At 38.7% G+C, this 23,402-nt stretch overlaps 1 protein-coding gene across 2 annotated transcripts in view; it reads left to right on the forward strand.

Annotated features, from left to right (window-relative positions):
* GRID2 (glutamate receptor, ionotropic, delta 2) overlaps window positions 1-23,402 on the forward strand; it is a 734,176-nt gene that overhangs the window by 408,408 nt on the left and 302,366 nt on the right. The window contains exon 3 of one of the 2 annotated variants that reach the window (XM_010586162.1): window positions 19,847-20,131. The exons of the other annotated variant lie outside the window; for it this stretch is intronic. Coding sequence (XP_010584464.1) covers window positions 19,847-20,131 — 285 coding nt within the window. The remainder of the gene's footprint in view (window positions 1-19,846; window positions 20,132-23,402) is intronic. 2 annotated transcript variants of the gene reach the window in all.

Raw genomic sequence — 23,402 nt, forward strand, 5'->3', positions numbered from 1 at the left:
CCAGGCCATTTAGTCAATGTGATGGTGCTCAGGTAGCTGCTGCTGTGGGCTGTCGTTGTGATCTGACATTTCCTTGGTGGAGCTAACAGGAAGTCTGCTTCTGTAAAGGCCATGAAATTTGGGGCCCCCTGCTTTCTTTTCTTATAAATCTGAGAATATTGATTTCTCCAAAGCCTCTCTACAAATGCCAAAAGGAGTGGAAAAAAAGAAACATTTTCTTCCCTGCTCCACTTTTTTCTTGTCTATGTTTCTCTCAACCTGCTGAAGTTGTTTAGATGTGTGGGTCTCTACATTCTCTTTACAAGTCCTTGAAAGAGGTGCTATGAAGCAGTAAGTGCGGCAGTACCATGTAATCATTTAAGGAAACATTATTTTTAAAAAAATAAATAAAAATCAATATTAATTTGCTGCTTCTTTTTGTAAGCTTTTTTATAAGTACATTCAGGCTAGGGACATGCCCTAGCCATGTAGAAACATAAATATCCCTCATGCCAGGGTTAGCTTTGGCAGCAGCAAATAAAGATGCTGTTCTGAGGTTCGATGTCCAGGCTTGCATTTGATGAAAGAAGGATGACAAAGTAGGAAGGGAACAAGCAAGTTTAATTAAATGTGGTGTTTTAAGGATGATCTGATGGCTTAGATCCTATCTAATGACTCAGCAACCTGAAATGGCCTGTGTGTAGTAAGTAAGGAGGAAAGCATTGTTGATGTTGTTATCCTCTGCTTCCTGAGGGATAACCAGGAGTGATGAAGCCTCTCCGTTAGGGTTAGAAGCAGTGTTACCTCCTGATGTTACACAGTGCTTTTCTTGGCCTCAGAGGACTGAACAGTATATCCCAATTGATAGAGAGCAGTAGTATCAGGTAGGTTTAGTAGTTCTCTTATCTTTCTAGTAAGTGTTATGGGATAAGGCAGCTTTCCCCTAGGAAAAATGGTACCAAAGAAAAAGAGGGCAAATGAAAGTGTAGTGGATTTTTTTTTTAACAATTCCATAACAGCATGGAGTTCAATTTGCTTATACTAGCTTTGAATTTGACCCAGTTTTTCCACTCAGAACAAATTAATTATGGCTAACGGGAATTGCACTGACACTTTTTTCCATTATATTTAAAAATGGAAATATTTCTGCAGGTTCACAATGGATTTTTTTTTCCCCCCAAGTAACCACACAGGTTAACGTCGTGACAGGACATAGAATATTTGCCTTCCTGTTTCTGTTTTCAGTGATTTTTGGATCAGCATTTTGAACTTTTGGGTTCCCCTTATCCCAGATGAGAGCCATGAACATTATTTCTAGCTTATTGTGGGATGACCCTTGTTCAGTCTTGCCTGTTGCAGCATTTACAGTTTATAAGAATAAATACCAATCCTTTTAACTTTTCTCTTTTTCACCTGCATTCTTTCACTAAATATAGACAAGGTTTGAAGGTTAGTCATTGTCATTTTTGTGTTTTTAATGTTTTTGACAGCAAAGCTTTTAGATGTATTGGTTTTGTTCAGATGTAAAGCAAGAGAGATTACTGAAATCTTACAATATGTGGGTGAGGTAAACTGTCTCCCATGTAACTCTAAGTTCAATATCTGTTATCACTGTGTCATGAATAAAGCTGTATGTGCTCATTTGTGGTCCCTGCTTAAAAGCATATCTGTCTCGTAAACTAGTACAGCCAAGAAATTTCAGTTTGGGAAAGAATAAAAACAAAGCAGAGTTAGAGGAAGTACAGGGTGGATTTCTGTAAGTGCCTAAAATGAGGCTTTTCTTATTTATATTTTTGGTTTTGGTATGGTGAGAAGTGTCCCTAGTTTCTGTAAGAGAATATTTGGATGGGAGTGAAAGGTTTGAAGGGTTTGATTTTAAGATATCCTTGAAGCATTGTATGTTTTTAGTTTCTTTTTTTTATGTTCAGGCATTTTACTATCTTGTTTGCATTTCCTGTTTGCCTGGTGGGTTTTTAGTTGGGTTGGGGTTTTGTTTTGGGTTGGGGTTTTTTTTACTGTTTTGTGGGGTCTTGTTTTCTTTTTGTTGGGTTTTTTATATATTTGAATAACACAAAGAAGTGAGCCCTCTTAGACAATTCCTCATAGGTATTACTCTTTCTGGCAATCTAAAAAATAGCAAAATATTAGTTAAACATCAAACCCTGTTGTGTACTTATTTTGATTTTATAATGTCATCTACCCTAAATTAAATTAAATAATACACATTTGTCTTTCAAAATGGATGTAAAGTATCACCATGGGGTTCTTTATATTGCTGGATTTGAAGATTCTATATCAGGTTTTTCTGTGCATGGATTTCAGAGGGACCTCCCCTTTACATTTGAAAAGAAGATTATGAGACTGTGGCATAAAGAATGTGTTACTGGGTACTAAGAGTGTAAATTTTTGATTTGTCAAATGCTCTGTGACCATCTGCAGTAAACGGGATAAGTTACCTTACTGTTCTCACAGGTCACAACCGGGTAAGATTAAATACGTGAACTATAATGGTAGCGATGTGCATTTACCCTATCTCACTTGAGTGCCATATCATTTGTCCTTAAGAGGACCAAGGCAATTGTAATTCCTTTCCTTTAAGATGCTTGCAGGTGTTGTGGTTTAACCCCAGCCAGCAACTAAGCACCACGCAGCCGCTCACTCACTCCCCCCCCATCCAGTGGGATGGGGGAGAAAATCAGGAAAAAGAAGTAAAACTCCTGGGTTGAGATAAGAATGGTTTAATAGAACAGAAAAGAAGAAACTAATAATGATAATGATAACACTAATAAAATGACAACACTAGTAATAAAAAGATTGGAATGTACAAATGATGCGCAGGGCAATTGCTCACCACCTGCTGACTGACACCCAGCTAGTCCCTGAGCAGCGATTCCCCGCCCCCACTTCCCAGTTCCTATATTAGATGGGACGTCCCATGGTATGGAATACACCGTTGGCCAGTTTGGGTCAGGTGCCCTGGTTGTGTCCTGTGCCAACTTCTTGTGCCCCTCCAGCTGTCTAGCTGGCTGGGCATGAGAAGCTGAAAAATCCTTGACTTTAGTCTAAACACTACTGAGCAACAACTGAAAACATCAGTGTGTTATCAACATTCTTCACATACTGAACCCAAAACATAGCACTGTACCAGCTACTAGGAAGACAATTAACTCTATCCCAGCTGAAACCAGGACAGCTGGATATGTGTTCCATATACCTTCTCAGCAGTCTACTAAAGGCAGCTTGTATGATGTGGGATTTCATGCCTGTGTGCAATTATAGTTCTTGGTTTGGCTGCTGAAAAGAAGAGATTAAAAGAATAAAATATGAAAAAAAAACCTTTATTCCAGTAGACAAGAAGTATCTGCCTTACCCAAAGCAAAATGATTTGTCTGAAGTTTTTGTAAAAAGCAGCAAGGGAGGTGAGACTCAGGATTCACAGAATTCCTAAGGGAGATTTTCTTTTTTTACGTGATAGCTGAGTGATTTGTGCATGTGATCAGGATATAGGAGGCACAAATTCTTTTCTGCCACAAAAGATTTCAAATTGTATCTCTCATAATCACTGTACTATAAGGACAGAGTGTCTGATGGGAGAATAGTAGGCTGCTGGACCCCTGGATTACAGTCCTTGCCTTGTTCCATTACATGTTTGACAGCCTATGCAAAGTGAAATGGTCAGAGAGGCAGTCTGGGGCTTCACCACCCAGTATATTCTTGTCCAAGTAGTAACAGGTTCCCTTGGACTGGGGAACCTGAGGTCGTGTTCTTAAGTAAAGAAGAAAACTGTGTCTAAATCCTCCACATCCTGAATGATCGCTTTAGTTGCTTACGTGTTGATTATATGTGTAGGCATTACTTACAAGGGGTAAGTCTCTCCAAGTAAGCAGGGCGACAAAAATTGTGTTTTCCAGCAAGCTTATAATTAATGAAAAAACTTTCCCAGTACTGCAGGCCCTCAACAAATATCTGCATTCAGGTTGCAAGGGCTGTATCACGTAAATGAAATGTAATTTAGGACTGTGGCAGAGCAAGTGGGTAAAGAGAAGGCTTTATGAGCCCAGATTCAGGTGAACCAATTTAATTCTGGAATTTGAAGGCATCAGCAGCCTTCTGGATGAAAAACTGGTGACCTTTGCTTGCAGAGACAACTGCTGGTAAGAGTTATGCACAGGTCCTGTCTTAAGTCTTCTAAAACACTGTGTCTCTAACATGATAGTTAAAATCCTGCAGCAGCCTGTCTGTGCTGGGGGTTTTACCCATCCTGCCTGGAACAACTTTAGTGGTAGTGATAGATTTCCTGAAAAGATGAAGTCAAGGCTTTACTTTCAATTCCAGTTTCTGTCATGTAGCCTTAAATACATCTGTAGCGATTGACCTGAATTGGTAAAATTCATAATGCAATTGTTATGAACTATAATAATTTTTCTTTTAATATATTACAAAGTAAATGCATGGTATACAAAGTAAACATAATAGTGTGCCTGCATTGGACAAGCTGGATTTTTTTTCACAGTAATTTAGATTGCTTTGGGTGTGAGCTAGCTTATTTCAATTTGTAAGACCTGGTCTTTAGTTTGCTTATAATGTTTGCCATAATTTATAGTGTATATGGCAGTGACCCCTTCCTGTTCATACCAGCTTGGAAAACCAAGTGGTATTGTAGATGGAAGTTATGGGGTGAAAATAGAATCTAGAAAGGTGGAGTGCCCTTTGGCTGGAGTTTTAAATGAATGAGGAAAGAAGCATGGCCATCTGTAACTAAGGGCAAAGTTGGACAAAAAGCGATCTTTGCCAGCCAGCAGTTTCTCCTTCTCTGTCACAGATGTCTGCCTCCCCAGTGCCAGGCTGTCTGCCTTTATGTAAAGGTTTCTTTGGTCTAGTTTGTCCAGGCTTACTTAACACCATAAGGACGTGATATTTAAAAATCCCCTCACTTGAAGTGGTCAGGTTTCTGATTTGCAGAATTGCTAATCCTCTTTATTTCAGCTGCAAGAAAGTGGTCATAGCCTATATTTTAAAACAGGTGCCCTACTAATTTTATCATTCTTCACGTAAGCAGCTTTCTCTATTAAGTGTATTGTTTTGTCTAATCTATTTTTCATAACAACAGTACTGTTAACAATTCCCTTTGCAGTTGTATCTATTAAAAATAAAACAATGGTATCAGTCCACTGAAACAGTATTATGTGCTATAGTTTTCCTTTGTGAAAGGAGAAGACACTTTACAAATATCAGTAGTCCCTAGCTCTGCAGTAGGATGTGCTTGTGTGAATCACTGAGCCTGTGCCAGCTCCTATTAACAGCAAAAAGACAATAACCGAAGACAGTGGGCAGTTTACATATTCTGCAGCCAGAGGAGTTTCTATTTCTGTTACACACCCAGGTATAAAAAATTTGCACATGAAGAAAGCTGTCCTTTAGCTGATAGAAACATGCAATACAGTGGCATCTCAGTATGTGCGTGATTACAAGGCAGTAGGATAGAGTCCACTGGAGATTGGGTCTCAGAACTAACCATGTCCTTGAAGAGCACATTTGTTGTTTTTGAGAAACAGCTGAATCAGATACTGGAAAAGGTGATGTATGAGGATGGCTTGAGGTCTGCAGCCCTCTGAAACTTCCTCCCACCTCATAAGAGCTTTTATGGTATGTTTCATTGTTGTTCTCCAGTGAAATCTGCAAATAGACTTGGAGACCTTCCCAAGAATCTGTACATGGAAATACAAGGGAACTGAGCTCCCAGGCTCCTCTGTGGAAGTTAATGTAGAGGACTTTACTGTAAATCACAGTGTAGATAGAGGAATATCTATATAGTTAATTGTCTTTCTGGCAAACACCAAAAGGTGTGAGGCTAACACACAAGTTCCATGGTGAAACTGTGGCTGTAGTTTTGTTCCACTGGAGAGGGTGAAGCACTTCATACAGGTCTCTGTGAGGCTCTATACCTGCATGTCCTTTGAAGAGAAAGGAAGTCTTGGGGAAACAAGGCCTTTCAAGATGGAGTTGGGATAAAGCATGTTGGTGATGCCAGGCCTGGGAGGCATTCCCAAGGCATTTAATGGAGTTGCAATCACAATTTTAGATTGCCGCAAAAACCTCAGAATCTTGGGATGCCTTAAGTGCTGACTGGCACCAAACAGTCCAAAAAATATGAGGTGATAGGAAAAAAAGCATTTCTTACTGGAAGAAACTATTGAGGTTGTTAAATTAGTAATTAGTGGGGAAAATTGCTTTAAGCAGGGTGTTTTACTGTGTTTCCAGGACCGTGTCCTTGTTTTTCAAATAGGGAGAGAACAGGGCTGGGTCTTTTTTTTGTTTGGGTTTTTTTTTCCTGTTTTAAATACCCTACTAGTTTCTCTTGTTTGCAAATCTTAGAGATGCATGAAGTTACTAGGCTTACTCTTTGCCATTCTTTATTTAAATGTCCCTGGATTTTAACACTGTTTGGTTTTAGCTCTAGAAATGGCAGTGATACTGAGAATAAGAGGATTTTTTTTTTCCTCCCTGCTCTGTCTCCCCTTTTATTTCTTTCTTTGGGAAGTGTGGTAATTTGACAGTCCTTATATGTGTTTCAAACTTCTGTGCAAATCATCATGGTATTTGACATTGCTCATCTGCCTTCATACAAAATAACAAGGAATGAAAGCTGCATTAATTCAAATGTCAATTTCAGGGTAGAAAAGGCTTTCATTTTCTATTGTGGGGACAAAACCACTGGATTTAGGGTCATCTCTTGCACTAATACTAAATATGTGCCTGTGTTAATTGAAGCTTTACAAAGCACTGACCTTAGACTTTTTCTGTGGTTGGATGACTTAAAGGCTTAGAAATGCAGGCAGCTTCCATAAATGATGGAGACTATGTTCTTAAAGTTGTAGCCTGTCTTTTTCTCTTGATCTTGCATTTGGCCCATGCAGCTTGTCCTGGAATATTGCTGTGCACAAGGAGAAGCTGGAGACGGTCATGTGACGTTTTCTGTGTATACATACACATTTGTGTGTATGGGTGCTGCAGACCTACCAAATAAGAAAATGCTTCATCTAATTTGTAAAAAAAATTCTGAGGTATTGACTACATTCCTATTAAAAATAAGCTGGTATCAAAAGCACAAGGGGGAATATAGTAGTTTGAAATTCCCCTGCTAACAAAGGAAAATAATTGATTGTATGGAACTTGAGAAATGGCAAAGTGTACTTGGCTTTCTCCTCACTAATTCATAGGCAAAGATGAGGCATAACTCTTGGAAAAGTCAGAAAACTTCACACCTTTCAAAACTGGTGAAATGAGATCAGGGCTATTTGCTAAGCTTAAGCCTCCTGTTTTATACAAGTTCTGCAGAAGCAGACTTACAGACAATGGAATAATGTACTAGAATTATGCAAACTCGTGTTACAATGCATTTTGAAATTATTTACTCTTGGCAGCTAGTCAGCTGTAATTAAATTTCTGAAAACTGACCTTCTTCCTTTTTTCCATGGAATGCCTCTTGCAGCACACTAATGAGATGCTGTGGGAAAGGTAGGCAGTGTCTGTTCTTTGATCAGACCAGCCCAATGGCAGAAACACCATGTAGGCATTACTACAACGCCCTTGGCAGTGCTCATGTTGCTAAGAAAATTGTGCTTTACTGAGTCCTAAAGAAACAGTTTTGAAACTTCAGCATTTTTTCTGTTGTGCACACAGGATTCAAACAGCAGACTTAGGCATTTAGAGTGCCACTTACATATATATGGACCAGGCTTTTACTGCTTACCTAAGTACTGGGCAGAAAAACAGCCTTGTGTTTTATAACTCCAGCTTTTCAGATGTGCTGCTTAATCTGTCATATACTTCAGACATTGTGGTAAAATGGGAATAACTATACTTCCTTGCTTTCATAAAGTATTGGACATGCCTGAATTAAAAGAATACTGTTTATGTCAGTTCTTTTCTCTTTTGCCTCTTTGCTCTCCCACGGCATGTCATCTAGTACTGCAGATCAGATGGTGGTATGTAGTACTCTAGTGCCAGTTTCAGGGCATCCCTAGAAGCTATGCAAACTAAATGATGGTCGGTCCTTTTTTCCACATGGGTGCAGAACTCAGTACTTGGAGCTAAACACACAGGTGTGATGCCCCAGAGGCATTTGACATCTGAAGCAAACATGTCTGAGTTTTGTGCCTCCCCTGTGATGCTGCGTAGAAAAAGCAAGCTAAAGGGAGTGACGCTATTTGCAATCCGCAACCAGGGGCTCTCGATACAGTAAGCCTGGTTCCCCTCTCATTCACATCCGTTAGTTACAGGCCAACTCACTTGAAACTTGTGAGGTGATACCATTGCAAAATGAGTATATGTGCCAAGAAGGCAGAATCCTGTAGTGGAATCAATACACTTGATGTACAGAGATATTGTGGCAGTGCATTTCATGAAAGAGCTGGAGAAAGGGGAGAAAATCACTACATGAAATGCTGCACCCACAGGATTGAAGACTGCAATGAAGGAATAAAGTTGCTGGTATCTGAAGTAATGCAGTGAGCACTGGTGCTTAGATCCAATAGCAATTAAAACTTTTAAGAGAGCTAGGAAGAAAATTGTAACTTCCATTTGAGGGAAAAGCAAGCAAGTAGACTCAGCAGTTCAACTGCTTCACTCTATGTGGTGTTCCTGCAGCTGGCACTGCTGCCTTGCGCTATACAGGCTGTGGAAAACTACTTCTGCTCCAGGTTTGGAAGCTGAGACCACTTTTTTCCTTCCCACATGGTTTTGTGTTTGTCAGGGAGAGATACAGTTCTAAAATGCTTACTTGCAGGCAAAGGGAAGCTTTGCCTCTGATTCCAAATAGGATTTGTGTCGATTTCTGATAGTTGGTTGGGTATGTCTTTTGTTGGACACGTGTCTCTTCATTGTCAGAGATGGCAATCCTGTTTTATCATGGTGTTCATGGTTTTAGAACAACTGCTGCTTCCAATTAAGGTTAAGTATTTAGTATTACCCAAATTGTCCTTATTGAAAACTGTGTATTTTCCATTTCAGAGTTATGCAAATTTCTTTTTCTGTGACATTGGAAAAAGTCAAGGGAAAAGAAAAGCTGCATTACCTTTTTTTCCTGGCATCTCTTGCAACCATTAAAGTCAAAGCAATCTCAGTAAAAGGTTGCAACTGGCACCAAAGGAACACTGCACCATTATTATTCCTGGAGTAAGAGAACAAAAATAGACTCTCAGACTTAGGCACATTGTCTTCTCTCTCCTTCTCTTCACATGCTGAGGCTGCTGCCAAGCCCTGCTGCTGCTTTGTCTACAACATGCACCAAGTTGATTTTTCCTCAGTGCCCTTTTAACTGACGCATTTGTCAATGCATAGGCTATCTACCACTTCAGCTGTTACAGTATCACTGTCACCGGCCTTCTTGCTGTATCTTCTGCTCTCTTCCATTACTACCACATTGCAGCAACCTGCATTCTCCTCCTTGATGTCTAAATGGATTTATTACTTCCCAACTGCAAATCTCACTGCCTCATCGCTTACCAGCTAATGTTTAACATCCTCCTCTATGACCTCAAAGCTGTGGTTACATCCCCTTACTCTTCATATTCCTTTATTGTTGTTCCTTGTGAAAACCTATGGGTTCTCTTGCTATCCCCATGCCTTCCACTAGTACTGTTTTAACACTTCTGAATTAGTATATTCACTATATAAGCATTGCACCTTCAACCCTTTTAAAATGTGTTCTTCTGGGTTTCATTGTCTTATGTGGTAGTTAGTGAATATGTAGCTTATCTGAGGTTTTTAGGACCAATCATGCTGCATGTCAGATATGAAACCCTGTTGAGGATGTTTGTAAGTAATACGAGCCGAGATGCTGGGTTCCTCTGTTGCTGATACCAGGTACCCAGTCTGATACAAGTATATGCCTTTGTCCAAAACACCTGATCATGACTGTTTATTTCCCAGGAGCTGAATTTTGCATGCATGGTTCCTCCCCTCCCCCCTTAACTCAATACCTTATGATTTCCCTTCAGTTGAACACTGTATCTGTAATTTTCCTTGTGAAATGATTATTCCTTTATTGAATAATTATACTACATTCCCCACATCTGCTGGCATTTTGTGTTATCTGCCAAGACTTTGTCTCCCACCTACAGGTCTGCTTTTATTTACCTCTTTCACTCCCCATTATGTACATGCCTGTGTCTCAGTATTGTGGCACATGCCCCCCCCCCCCCCATCCCTTGTAATCAACAGTGCTCTTACTCTGGGGTCGCTGCACATCTGGAACTCTTTGTCACTTAATCCCATTGTTGTAGGCCACATCGTCTTGCCTTTCAAATCTTTCGTTTTCATAAAGCTTAGTTATATTGGGCTCAGAACATAAAATGCTTTCAATGGCACACTAATGCACAAAACAAACAATAAAAAGCTGCAACAAAAGACTTTGTTTTCAGTCTTTGTGTATGTTTTAGCTTGGCATGGCAAACAATTTCCTTGCTCTGCTTTCTGACCTTGGGCAAGTAATTCCCCTTGGCACATCTGGTTTTTTTTCTTCTGTGAAACAGAGATGAAGATGCTGAGCTTCTTTGCAAAGCATTTTCAGAGCTACAAATAAAAAAGTGTTCTATAAAAGGTAGTTGATATTTTTATTCTTATGATTGTTATTCTGTGTGTCAGTCAGTGAAATAAGCACAATGTCTATTCTTAGCAAATAATAATGGTGATAGTTGTTTTGACTCGTCTAAGGTTTTCTTGAGTTGCTAATGGAACTGATGTTCTGAACTCCTACAGGCTTCTCAGTTTTTTCACACCCAGGTATTTTTTGCAACTGAGGTACTGTCTTCCTTGCTTTCTTTTTATACTCATACAAAGCTCTTTTATCTTGATGTAGAGTCTGTTTCCCTTTTTCATGGCAAATGCAAGATCTGGCCTTAGTATTGTTTGCTCTTCAAATTTCTCTGTTCGATTGACTTGTCTAGTAGAATTGCCTCTCTTCTTTCTTAAAAAAAAAAAAAAAGTGCCTTTTTTGGGCTTATGAAAATACTTTTCTCTCTCTACAATGCCATAAGAGAAAAAAAAAAAAGTTACTCTATCATCCCCTTAGCAGAACGTTCCCTGAACATTTGCTGTTTGCACTATAGGAAAGAAAGCTCTCCCAGATTGCTGTTCACAGATTTCTTTTCCTTTGGGGGATGGTCTTATTTCGAGCAGTATTGTTCAGTAATATCTATGCTTGGGAGAATGCCAAGCTCATCCAGGGCAGCACAGGCAGCTCTTTCCATTGTAGGGCTTGCAATTAAACTAATGCTACCAGCTGTGTGTTCTTTTGTCTGCCCTGGACTAGGTTGTGGTACTGTGCTTCACACTGCATCTCTCCAGCAGAGCCTGTTTCCATGCTAATAGTTTGGGCAAGAAAAGGGGAGCCATGAAACATGAGTATTCAGAAAAGAGAGGGGATGTAAAGGAACTTCTGGTGATGTGAATTATGCTAAGAAATGGGCCTTCTAACCCTGGAAAATATGGTTTGGGGAGGAACACAAATGTAATCCTTTTTACTTAGATCATGCAAAAGTGTTTTACAAAGGTGTCAAAGTATCATAATCACCAAAGCATAAGAGAAATCAGATTGCTCATCCAAAATTAGTCATGCAACAAAGTAATGGGAGAGGTGGGACCAGGATATGAGCCTTCAGATTCTCAGTCCAGTGCCAAGTCCTCTAGATCTTGTTGATTCTTGACATTGGAGGAGATAGGGTGAAGTAGGTGGGGAAAAAAAATTTAAAAAAGAAGAGGTGGAGGAGAAAACATGAAGAGAGAGAGCAAGTTGCTTTACCTGGCTGGAGCAGATCCTAAGGAGAAAGGGAGAACAGGCCATGGGAGGATGAAAGCCAATGTTCTGCAATGCTCAGGGGAAGAAAAAAGCACACAGGAAGGTAAAGTTAGATCCGAGATAGAAAGGCTGGAAGGGAAAATTGCCTGACAATCTGACTAATAGGTGGCAAGGAAAGTGTGATTTTTGTCAAATGGCATCAAGTTCTGTGTTTTATTCTCTTAACAAGAATGTTGCCCTGGCTTGTTTTGAGCAAGTCTGTAAAATGAGAATTGTTGATGCTCAAGGTTTAAACGGGTTTTGTTGTTGATGTTTTTTCCCCAGCACTTCTACACAGACTTTCAGAGAACACAGAGCTAGAGTAAATCCACATGATTTTGTCATGATGTTATCTTTTGATAAAATTGTCTTTAATTTTATTTTAAGCTGCTTTAAGACTCAGCCCTTTTGTTTCCATATAATTGCTGCTATGCAGCAATTGTCTGCTCTGCAGCAGGCAAGCTAGCTATTAAAAAGGGTATCAGACACTATATGCTGCTTAATAACTTCTCAAACAGTGCTGGTTAAGGAAATTAAAAGATTCAGTAACAGTGCAAGGGCAAAGATGAACAAAGTAAGGGATGGAGGAAGTTGCACAGTAGACCAAAGTAGTATATGCTTCATCATTAAATAGGTAATCAAGTGTAATCTAGTAATAGTTACACATGAAAGGAAAAGTTTTCATTTTGCTGAATGGATGAATGGAAATTTTTCATGCAACAGTTTGAGCAAGGATGCTGGTAGTAGGTGAGATTTGGCTTGTGTCAGTGAGGGATCAGGACAGAAAAAAAAGGATTTTGGATTCATTCTTGGAATCTAGACCTGGATTTCCATGCATTTCTTATTTTCCAGTGGGTTACATTAACTTTGCAGATAGATATCCCTGTTGGAATGCCAGGATCCTAGAGGTCAATTTTGTGATGCGTCTCTAGCCCTTTCTCCAATGAATGTCACTGCCTGGCTTTAATTGACTTAACCTCCTTCTTTCCCTGCCCCTCTTCACCCATTAGCAGCCATATTGAACCTTTCTACAACAGTGCTGGCTGGCACAGTGTCCTCTTTCCAGGTCAGTCAGCACTACAGGCTCATCTTACCTCTCAGCTGTAGTAACCCTGAAAAGCTGTAGCACTTTCTGGGGGGTATACTCATGTTCATGTGCTAAAGGAGATGGCAGCTAAAGCTATCCTTCAGCTGAAGATTTGTGGCTGTGTAACTTCTTTAAAGTGTTGGGTTTTTTTTAAAGTTTTTCAAAGCAGTTCAGGCTTCTTGAAGGGCTAGGAGCCATCACTCCTCTGAGACAAAGCCTGGAAGCAATTGTTGAATACCAGGCAAAACCAGATGTGAAAAATATAAGTAGTTGTACTGCTGTTTCTCTGCTTGGTGTGGTAATCTGGCAAGACACATGCCCTCTGTGTGCCTCTGTAGAATTGAACAAGAAACATAGGTTGACTTGCAAAAAAAAAAAAAAAAAATCTGGACTTCTGTCCAAAAACAGAACTTGCGGAGCCTTCCATTTGGTAGCCTTTGCAAGCTGTGCTTCTTTCAAGCTCTTACATTGCATCCTGCAAGAGATGGTGTCAAAATATCTTTTGTGTACAAAGCTTGCCTCCCTCCAAACTTGTGAGACTTCTAGTTTATTTTTTCAAGGCTCAGATGAATTATTAAATTTTAATGTGATGGATTTAACGTTATCATAATCGGCAAAGCCTGTATACAGGAAGAAATCTGACCCAGAAAAGGCTTACAAAATGCTTTTCAACAAAGACATACAAAAGTGGTTGTGGTGTTTTGTGCAACGGAGATGCAAATGCTCTCTCTAGTAATATTTTTTACTCTTAGATATTAGAAGTTTGGATTATTTTTCCCAAACAAAGAAATCCCAAGGCTTAGGAAGCACAGCTGTTAAGACTCAAACACAAGTTTGTTTTACAGTCAGGACAAACTAAAATCCCTTAAAGGTTAATTACAAGTGAATTTAAAATACTGTTAGCAGTCCAAGTATAATGTAGTGGAGAAGAGGGGGAGATTGGCTAACATTTACAGAGAAGATGTAAATGAAGTGGCTTTCTATAATGCCATCAAGAAAAGGAACAGGATAGACTGTTATCTGCACTGTAGAGGAGAATATTCTTTAAATCCAGCCAATAATATTTTTTTTTTCCCCAATCTTACCCTTATTTCCCTCTGAATAGTTTTCAGGGAATATTAAAAACGTGCTGTCACTCATCTTGAAATAATTCAGTTCTAAGTCTGGGATGAACCATTGTGTTATGAAGGAAAAGTAATTTGCAAGAGCAGAACTGCTATCCAAAAGTGACTAAAAAGATTTATTGAAAATTTGAGGCCAGACTCACTTGATCATGGGTCTCATAATCACATTTTATCCATACTTCTTGCATCTGAGATTATGAACATGAAACAAAAAGACCTGTAGTTTATCTGTTCAAACTTCTTGTAAGTGTTTGTGGCTTTTTTCATTTGAATGCATTATCTTTCTGCAATGAGTTCATGAATGTTTTGGGACTGTTGTTTAAAGGTGACAAAGACCAAAAAAATTGCACTGTGGTTAGCATGGCCACTTGATGAGGAGGGAGCAGAACATCTCAGTGAAAGAAATCCAGACTTTATGCTTATTCCTTACCCTTTGCAGCAGGGGATTTGCATGTCACAGTCCCTCAGTCTTCATCAGCATCCTGAAACTAAGAAAGGATTTGAGGAGCAGTTAGCAGCATATTATTCTCAAAGTAAACAAGAAATAATAGCTTATATTTTCAAAGCTACATAGAAGTTCTGATTGCCTAATATCCATTTGTAGATGCTCAAGTCACCTGATGTTGTATTTTGCCCCTTGAATCAGCTGTTTATCCTGATTTGGATGTGGATTAGTACAAATAGGGTAATGGAAGGGATGATGAACTTCCAGAATACATTAATAAATCTGTAAATACTCTCTTCATGGCTAATGTATGGGGAAAACCTGAGGTTCTTATGGACTAGATTTTTCTCCCTGACCTCTGACCAGATTGTAGGTTCCTGGCTATTTTGTTGGAATGGGGAACAAATCTGAGTATCCTTCCAGGGAAGCTATGATCCATCTAGTGGTGAATTGTACAGGACCCAAAAGAGAGTAAGAAGAGAAAAAAAATGTTTCTGTGGAAAGGCTGTACTCGCCTTCTACAGAAATCAAGAGAACACTAATCTTGCCCAATTGTATGGAGCCCTCCTGGTTTCAGAGTCCTTGGAGCACTTCCAAAACACAGAGCAGATGCAGAGGGGAAAACAACTTTTATAACCCCTCAGTCTCCGTCCCAAAACAGAGATATCAGTGACGAGAGTTTTTTTCCCCCCAGCTTCACGTTCAGATAAATAGCTTTGAGGCACTGTTCTATGTGGGTAATATGTGGAAAACACCCAGGAGCACTGAGATTGAAATGATAACAGCTTTAAAGAGGACATCCAGGGGAATGACTTTGGGATGTCCAAGTCAGGCCCATGGGACCAGGACTCTGGGAACAGGGTTTATGTTGAGTGAACAGAAATTAAATCTATACTTGGTCAAACAACACTACAGTTCTGGAAGGATCCTGGTAGTTTCTAAATTATAGAAGATGAAAAGGACCCTAGAATACATCTCTGATTATTTAAAGGGATACTACCCACTCTTTATGCACAGTATTTAGCATTCTGGAAAAAATAATGTTAAGAGTTGGTCTGACTTACTCTAACTAGCAATTTAAACGGGAGCAAAATTAGGCTGTTACTGAAGACTCCAGACATCTTATACTATTTTTTTTTTTTTTTTCAGTTTGGCTCATCAGTTTGTGGGTATGCGGGTGTTTTGTTATGATTTATCATCAGGAAGAAAAAGGGAGAAATAAGTAAGAAAATGCTCACATTCATAGCAATAGTTAAATCTCAGCAGTCCTTTTCTTTTTTTTTGGTGCTTTTTATTTATTCCTGCATCTGTTTTTAAACTTGCTCTTATTTATAGATTTTTTTTTTTCTGAATTACAGCAACTAGTAGTTATTTAAGGACCTACCATTGTTTCCATTTTTCAGAGAATACATTTTAAGGACACATTTGTAACCACAGCCATTTAAATTCTGCTTTGCTGGAAGTGCTTATACAAGCTGATAGCCTAGATGTAAATTATTTATTTCAAATTGCATTCGCTATGCTCTTTATTTTAAAAAATAGCATACTGAACACAAAAATAGGTTTTTTTTATTTTCTTTAGATGCCATGCCAAACTAACTTAGAATATATTTTACTCTAAAAGATTGCTTTTTTGTTACTGGCAATCAGCCCATCGGTGTTGGAAATTCAGTAACTTCGCATTTAGAGAAAGACAAGATAAGCTGAAGAGTTAAATGTAATGCTGGGTGCATGCCAGTGTGTGCTCTATGTGCTGTGTGCTATATGTGCTATGTATATCTACAATGGAGAAACATTTTAAATTATCTTATTTTATAGACATTCTTGATATTCTCTCTATGCCATGTGTAAAATGCTGTGATCAGTTTTATTCCTTTAGCTGGTGAAGTTCCAGTTTTTAATAGCATCTTCTATCTGGTGGCTGTGAGGGTGAATTAATGTCTGGACAACTTATGTTTAAACATAACTTACAGTATGGAATGGTAGTGTTTTACAAACACTATTACTAATTTTCTGTTCCTTCTTTGTTAAACTTGCAGTGGAGCTATGTCCAAGTCCATTTGAATTTGACATGTCTACTGTCCTGACTGAGGACTTAAAAGACACAGCAACATGTTTCTTTTTCTAGTTGATGGTAAACTAAGATTCCTTGATCATATTGGCAGTAGACTAAATAACAGCTTGGAAATACAATCTCTGAGGAGGTTGTAGTAAATTAAATTGCAACAGAGTTTTGAATGGCAAGATAGCATTTAAGTCCTTTTATATATAATATGTGAGTGTGTGGATTTTTTAATGCAAGTGGGACAAAACATAACTTGGATATTTCAGGATCAAGAAGGGAATACAACCAGGATTTAAAATATGTTTGAACTAGAGCTTTTAGTCAATTGATAAGAGACAGTTGAAATATTTGGATCACTAGGAAAAGGATTTAATAGAGCTTTTGTTTGTGAGGGGAGAAAAAGGGGTTAAGAAAACATATAGACCTCAGTCTTATGCTTTTTACCAATCAAATCTTCTGCTGGAGCCTACAGAAGTTCTGCTTGGCTAAGGAATGTATGAATATTGTACATGATAGTTTGACATATCGTCTAGGCTTTACTTTGTATATGTATATATTGTAGAAATTATATTTCTGTTCAAAGAATAATCCAGTCAGACTGACTCAGAGACAAACTCTGCAACTCATGCACTCATTTTCTGGAAAAGCCTGCCTCATAACAGCCCTTTCTCCAGCAGCTAACTCTCTGTGTATTAGTCTCTAAGTGTACAGGAATAAGGTCTATTTGTGAGCATAATTAAGTGCATATTGCCCCAATCCAGCACACGCAATTCTCATAAGCGTATCATGGAAGAAAGAGCCACACAGGCAACTTCAGTCCTGAGGCTATTGTAACAAATGTGGTGCAGTGTCAAGAGAGAAGATTTTAATCCTTTATTCAGTTTGTTTGCCAGTATTGGCATTTAGCCCTGTGGAGCTAAATGTTCCGTGCTGTTTTCTTCCCCTTCATGTTTCAATAACAATTTTCACAAAAAGCGTATTTCCCACTTCATAGCATTACTGGGAGTGTACTGGTTATTCTCAGTCTGAAAGTATGCCTGGAAATTTAGACATTTTCAAGTGATTTTTGTAAGCAGTTCGACTCTGCTATGTTTTTAAAAGTCATGTTTAAGAGACTGGAGGGTCACACTACATGTTTTATTTGAACAGGTGGCATCAGGACCCTGTAGACTTAAATTTTCGTTGAATTAAAAGCAGGCTTTTGCAAAACCTGACATCAATTTTATGAATCTATTGATATCTAGCTATAAAGATATCTACTGACACATAGATAGCTCCTGGTATTTATTGATGGATAGATCAATATATCAATAAAAATAGTTTGTTTCTCAAGCAGTAGCATTCTCACTGGGATATGCAACATAGATATTGCAGTACTTGGTGGAGGAGAACCATATCAAGAAAGAGATTCAGCATTTCCCTAAAAAGATAACTTGACAAGCCTTTTATCTTTGTTGAAGGTGATGATGAAGAATGTAACAAGCAGCATAAAAGATGAATAGCTAATAAGATTGTTTTGAAATGTTCTGAATATTAGAAAGTTGTGAGATACTGATAATTTTTTTCCAATTACCAATGATATTTGATATTTTTCTGAAAAAGGATACTTGTGGTTATTGAAAATGTATTACCTTTAACCTGAAGCCCAGAAGCTGGCCCAAAAGCTGAGCTATATTCAGAGCATGTACAGAGGGAACACTTTATCCTAAACCAAAACACTTTGAAACTTCTCTGTGGGAATGCTTACCCTCCCACATTTATCTGCATGAAGGAATTCAGAAGCGTTCCCATCAGATGGAGCCTCAGTGGCATCCTCTGGGAGTTCACCACAGCATGTTCCAGACCTCTGTATTTTAATGAGAAAAATGCACTGGCTTTAGGAGAAGGTGGTTCTCTGCATTCATGACCGCCTGTGCTGTCCTTTTGGCTACAAAGTCAATCTCCACTTGTCCTGAATGTGCAACTCCATTCCTCACACTGTAAATATTCCCATTGAGATCAATAAGTGTTTGCGAAGTAAAACATTACTCACTGTAGGAGCCATATGATAGGAGACAACAGGTCTGGTGCTAAAATATGTTTTTGTATTTTTAGGGGAATATATTCTCACATGTGGGTTTCTTGGTTTTGCCTGCACCTGCTGTGCATGCAGAATATTCCTGCAAAATAAGTAATCGCATAGTTTAGTATTAGATATTCATACGTAAATACATATTACTCTTTACCATCCCATTCCCTAATTTACATGTGTAAATGCAGGCTAACTGCATGTGTAGCTTTGCGAGTGGCAAATTGAGTATTTCAGAATTTAGCCTGGGGTGTGCTCTGGGGAATTATGCTACAAACCCGTGTTGTTTCTTCATTCAAGCTCTCAAGTCTGTTAGAAACCCAATATAAACACTTGACTCTGCTTTATTTTGCAGGGTAATCCTTCAAAATTACAGACCTAATCATTATTAATTCTTCTGATATTTATTGATTGCATTAACATTAATCATGATAAACGCCTTTGGCATTAATGTGGATGTCATTGGTATTGTACTTCAGACTGTCTTCTGTAACTAGCCCTCATTAACAGGAACATTAGTTACAAGGTGTTATCTTTTGCATAAGCAAGTTCATGCCTTTCTTATGGAAGTGAGGAGAGTAAATGTATATAAACTGTTCACTGAATTTTGAAAACATTTTGCTATTTGTAAGAGTAGTTTTTTTGTTGGGGTGTTTTGTGTGTTTTTGTTGTTTGTTTGGTTTTTTTTTTTAAGAAAAATAAGTAGTTGCATAAGATTATTTCATATATCTTTTAAAACCCAAAAGCAACTCAGTTTTTGCTTGGACAAGTTAATGTACATAATCATATTCAGTTGTCTTCAAATGTTGACAGCAAGTCTGAGCTGTGATTTCTTCCAGTTTTCTCTGTATAATGCAAAGATCCTATTCATGGAGCTCTTGTGCTAGACTTTGAAGAGTGCTTATCTCTTTGGGTGGTCATGTTAATTCGGTAGCTGCAATCGGTTCTTATTCCTCAGAAGACCCAGGAGTGGGTCTCATTTTCAAGGGATAATTCATTTCTGGGCAAGGTGGACAGGGCAGTCTTCCAGCTTTCACCACAAGACAGCACAAAGTGAATAGAGAAGCCTTGTGATTTTAATGCATTTTAGGTCTGAATTACGCAATGTGCAAAATTTTATCCATATTTCACTTGATCAAACCTGTTGTGTTTCTATTCCCAGTGTCTGCATTTCAACACCAAAATAGGCCCTATGCACTGAACCACTCTCACCTCGAATATCGCTGTGTTTTATTACAGCCTGTGACCTGATGAACCAAGGCATCCTGGCCCTTGTCAGTTCCATTGGCTGCACGTCAGCAGGATCCCTGCAGTCGCTGGCAGATGCTATGCACATCCCTCACCTCTTCATCCAGCGCTCAACAGCAGGAACGCCAAGGAGCGGCTGCGGGCTCACCAGGAGCAACCGCAATGATGACTACACACTGTCCGTCCGCCCCCCTGTCTACTTAAATGATGTCATCTTGAGGGTGGTCACAGAATATGCCTGGCAGAAATTTATTATTTTTTATGATAACGACTATGGTAAGTATTTATTTAGCAGGGCGATTTTTGTCAAATCCATGATTCTGTTGAAAGCAGTCACATTACATCTTTATAGTCTTCCAACGGATTATGTTTTGCTTGTGAACATTTATAGTTCTGTCAGCATTTCACAGCACCTCAGGGAAATCTATTTCTAAAATCCATCAACATTTACAGGTTGATTTGATAATTTCTTTGAGTTAGCTGATAAATGGAGAACTTATCTGGCATTCTATTCTGCCAGTGTTTATGAAGCATAAAAATTTTTAGCAAGCTCTCTTGGTTTTTGGACTGTAGAAATATGAGATGACAATTCAAGAGGCAACGTGTAAGATTTTACGTTCTGTAGAATTCTTCATTGCATGGTGAATCTCTCCTGTTTGTTGGCATATATTTGATGGCCAGAAACTGAAGCAGTGGGTAATGTAGGTCAGAGGCCTCGGCAAGAATGAGCTGCTGTTCATAAATATAAAACTCGTAGAGAGAACTTCTGTAGAGTGAATAACTTCAGGAGGTGGGCTTGGAGAAGACAATGTTCTTTCTTTTTTGAGTTCATTCAGTGTTCCTGAAAGGTGCTGAATTGATGGTTGTTGTGTGATAGAGTAAGTGTGACAGACAGCAGCATCACAAGACTGCACCATCCAGCTCGATGACTCAGCTGAGTTCTGTACAGATATTTTCTATAGCTGAGAGGAGAGCTGGGCATATTTCTCTAGTATAGGTGCATTAGCTAACTAATTTTATGATCTTTTTTCTATGGAAAATTGCTTTGAAACCAGCCCTGTTTTCTTCAGGTGCATCCATTATTCATAAGTAATCATGACTGGTTTGGGTGAACATTTTAAAACTTGTTTTCAAAGTTAAATCTTTAATTTATGGAAAAAAGCTCACTTCAGCGATTTGCTGTGCATAATATCTGGTTCATTCAGGTCAGGTGTTATTGATTTTTGTTCCCTGGCTACATAATAAATTCTTAAATTAGAATGATAAAAAATGATGAAAAGGAGAATTCCTATTTATAACAAAGCAGCACCTAAAAGCACGAGCCATAGGATAAGGAACACGCGCAAAAAAACCACCCATCCAAAAAGCTTGCAGCAAAGAGTATTTTTGTTTGTGTTTTATGAGTTTATGCATTTAAGTACCAATGTACCTATGAAGAAGACCATAATCTTGCAGCTAAAAGGTATCTTTTTGCATGTATTTTTGAGTTTAAAAGCCTCAAACAAATTTTATAATTAATATTTTTGAATAATTATATTTGTAAATACTAGTTTTAAATTTTTCAAGTTTCATTCTTTAATTCGAGAATGCAGTTCAGACACCATGTCATTTTGTCCTTAATTTCTGGGTAAGAATCTCATTATTGTATGACTTCAGTAACACAGATGCCTGCCTGCAAGGAATAAATTTCAGACCAGTAGCTTATTCAGTGACACATCATCCACAGATGTGACATGTGGCAGATACTAAGTCTTTCTACCAGCCTCTATGGCATTCTGAATTCAGTAGTCTACAAGTAGTGCCATACTGGCTCTGGTCAGTGATCACTATCACGTACATCAGGAAAAGGTGCAAAAAAAAATAATTCTGCAGTTAGTATATACTGAGCAGTCTGTCCCCTTTCTGACTGTTTGTGTGGTTTGGGTATTTGGGGGGGGGGGGGGGGGGGGGGGGGTTGTTTTCTTTTTTTGTTGTTGTTTGTGCATGTGCATAGTTTGGAACTAATACCATATGTAGAAAGATTTTAAATGCAACCTGAGTTTTAAGTTAACCTGCAATTCTGAATAGGGTTATTATCTGTGCAAAGGTATAATGTTTCTTTAAATTGTACAAAATCCTTGATTTCAGCAGCCATCCTAGGGCAGCAAGCAGTTTCTATGTTCTTGGTTTGCTTCTTACAGTTTCTTTGTAAAATTTTATGTTGCTGATTTCATTGACTATGTCCTCCTCCGCTTTTAATAAGGAACAAGAGAGCAGCAGTTTCAGATCACCATCTCTAACCCGAGGCCTCTCTTGTTATTTCCATTACCATGAGAGTTGTTCTCTGTCTCTCCAATCCCTCTTCTTGCTTGTACTGGAATGCCTCTCTAATTCCTGACTACCCTGTTTCAGGTGAAATCATTAGGCTTGACACAGTATTTTGCCTGTTCTTAATTCTCTTAGCCAGTTTTTGATCTATGGCAATAGTTTTCTTTGTACCTGTGATGACATTATTTTCTTAGCAGTCCCCAGAGAGTAATATTGCCAGGAGTGTATTATAAATCTTAACAAATTATGTTGCTTTCTCCATTTTTCCTACTACATTATTGATATACTCAAAGTGTTTCCAGTATGTTAGCAATGCACATTTTCTCTTCCCAGGTACTGTATTGACCAAAGAGGGGCTTGCAGAGTGGGAGGGGTGGAGAAATTCAGAGCATGAAAAGAGGAGCTGCAATCACTTGTTAATGGATTATGGAGTGGAGATGTCTGAATTCAGTATGCACTCTGCTTTGAGCAGGAGGTTGGGCTATGTGACCTCCTGAAGTCCCATCCAAGTCTAATTATTCTCTGATTCTGTGATGTTTGAGAAAGCCATTCATTTAGATGGGTCTATAGAGGTGAAATACTTTAAAAAAAAATTTAAAAATCCCAGCATCAGTTTGGGTTTTAAAAAAGAGAGCTAGCCCAAGAACCCCAGAAGAGCTTGAGAAAGGGAATATTACTGTTAGCTTCTGTGCCTGTTTTAGAAAGAAATCAAGACTGGCCATGCAGACATGGGGTGGAAGTCCAGGGGTAAGCCATCCCATTCGTCAGTGTCAGTGCAGCTAAGGGCGGTTGCAATTCCCTCTGGAAGATCCCAGTCCCATTCCTCAGCTCGCCTGAGAGGATCTGCTGCAGTATGAGATATATTTCTTTTCTCAGCACATACAGACCTAAAATCAAATTCTGGTTGGAAGGTTTGCTCAGTTTAACTGCTTGCAGCATTAATATTAGACATTTTAATGTAACATTTAGTATTAAACATTAATGTAGGTGGGAGATCAACACTTTCATTAGAATTAAATTCATATTAGGAAGAGATTATTGATATGTTCTGCACAGTCCTCTGCAGAACTGACACTTATGCAAACAGAGCAACTCCTTGCCCTGGTGGGGTCTTTTTGTATGTGGTGATCTTTCCTTCTCAAGGTGCGTATCATAACATTAAGTAATGTCTGCGTAGCAGTAAATGGCACTTGAGAAGTAATGGGAATATAGATTCTGATATGTGTTAATTCTCCCTCCC

This window comes from Haliaeetus leucocephalus, unplaced genomic scaffold, assembly GCF_000737465.1.
Source record: "Haliaeetus leucocephalus isolate CR32 unplaced genomic scaffold, Haliaeetus_leucocephalus-4.0 Scaffold140, whole genome shotgun sequence".
NCBI lineage: Eukaryota > Metazoa > Chordata > Aves > Accipitriformes > Accipitridae > Haliaeetus > Haliaeetus leucocephalus.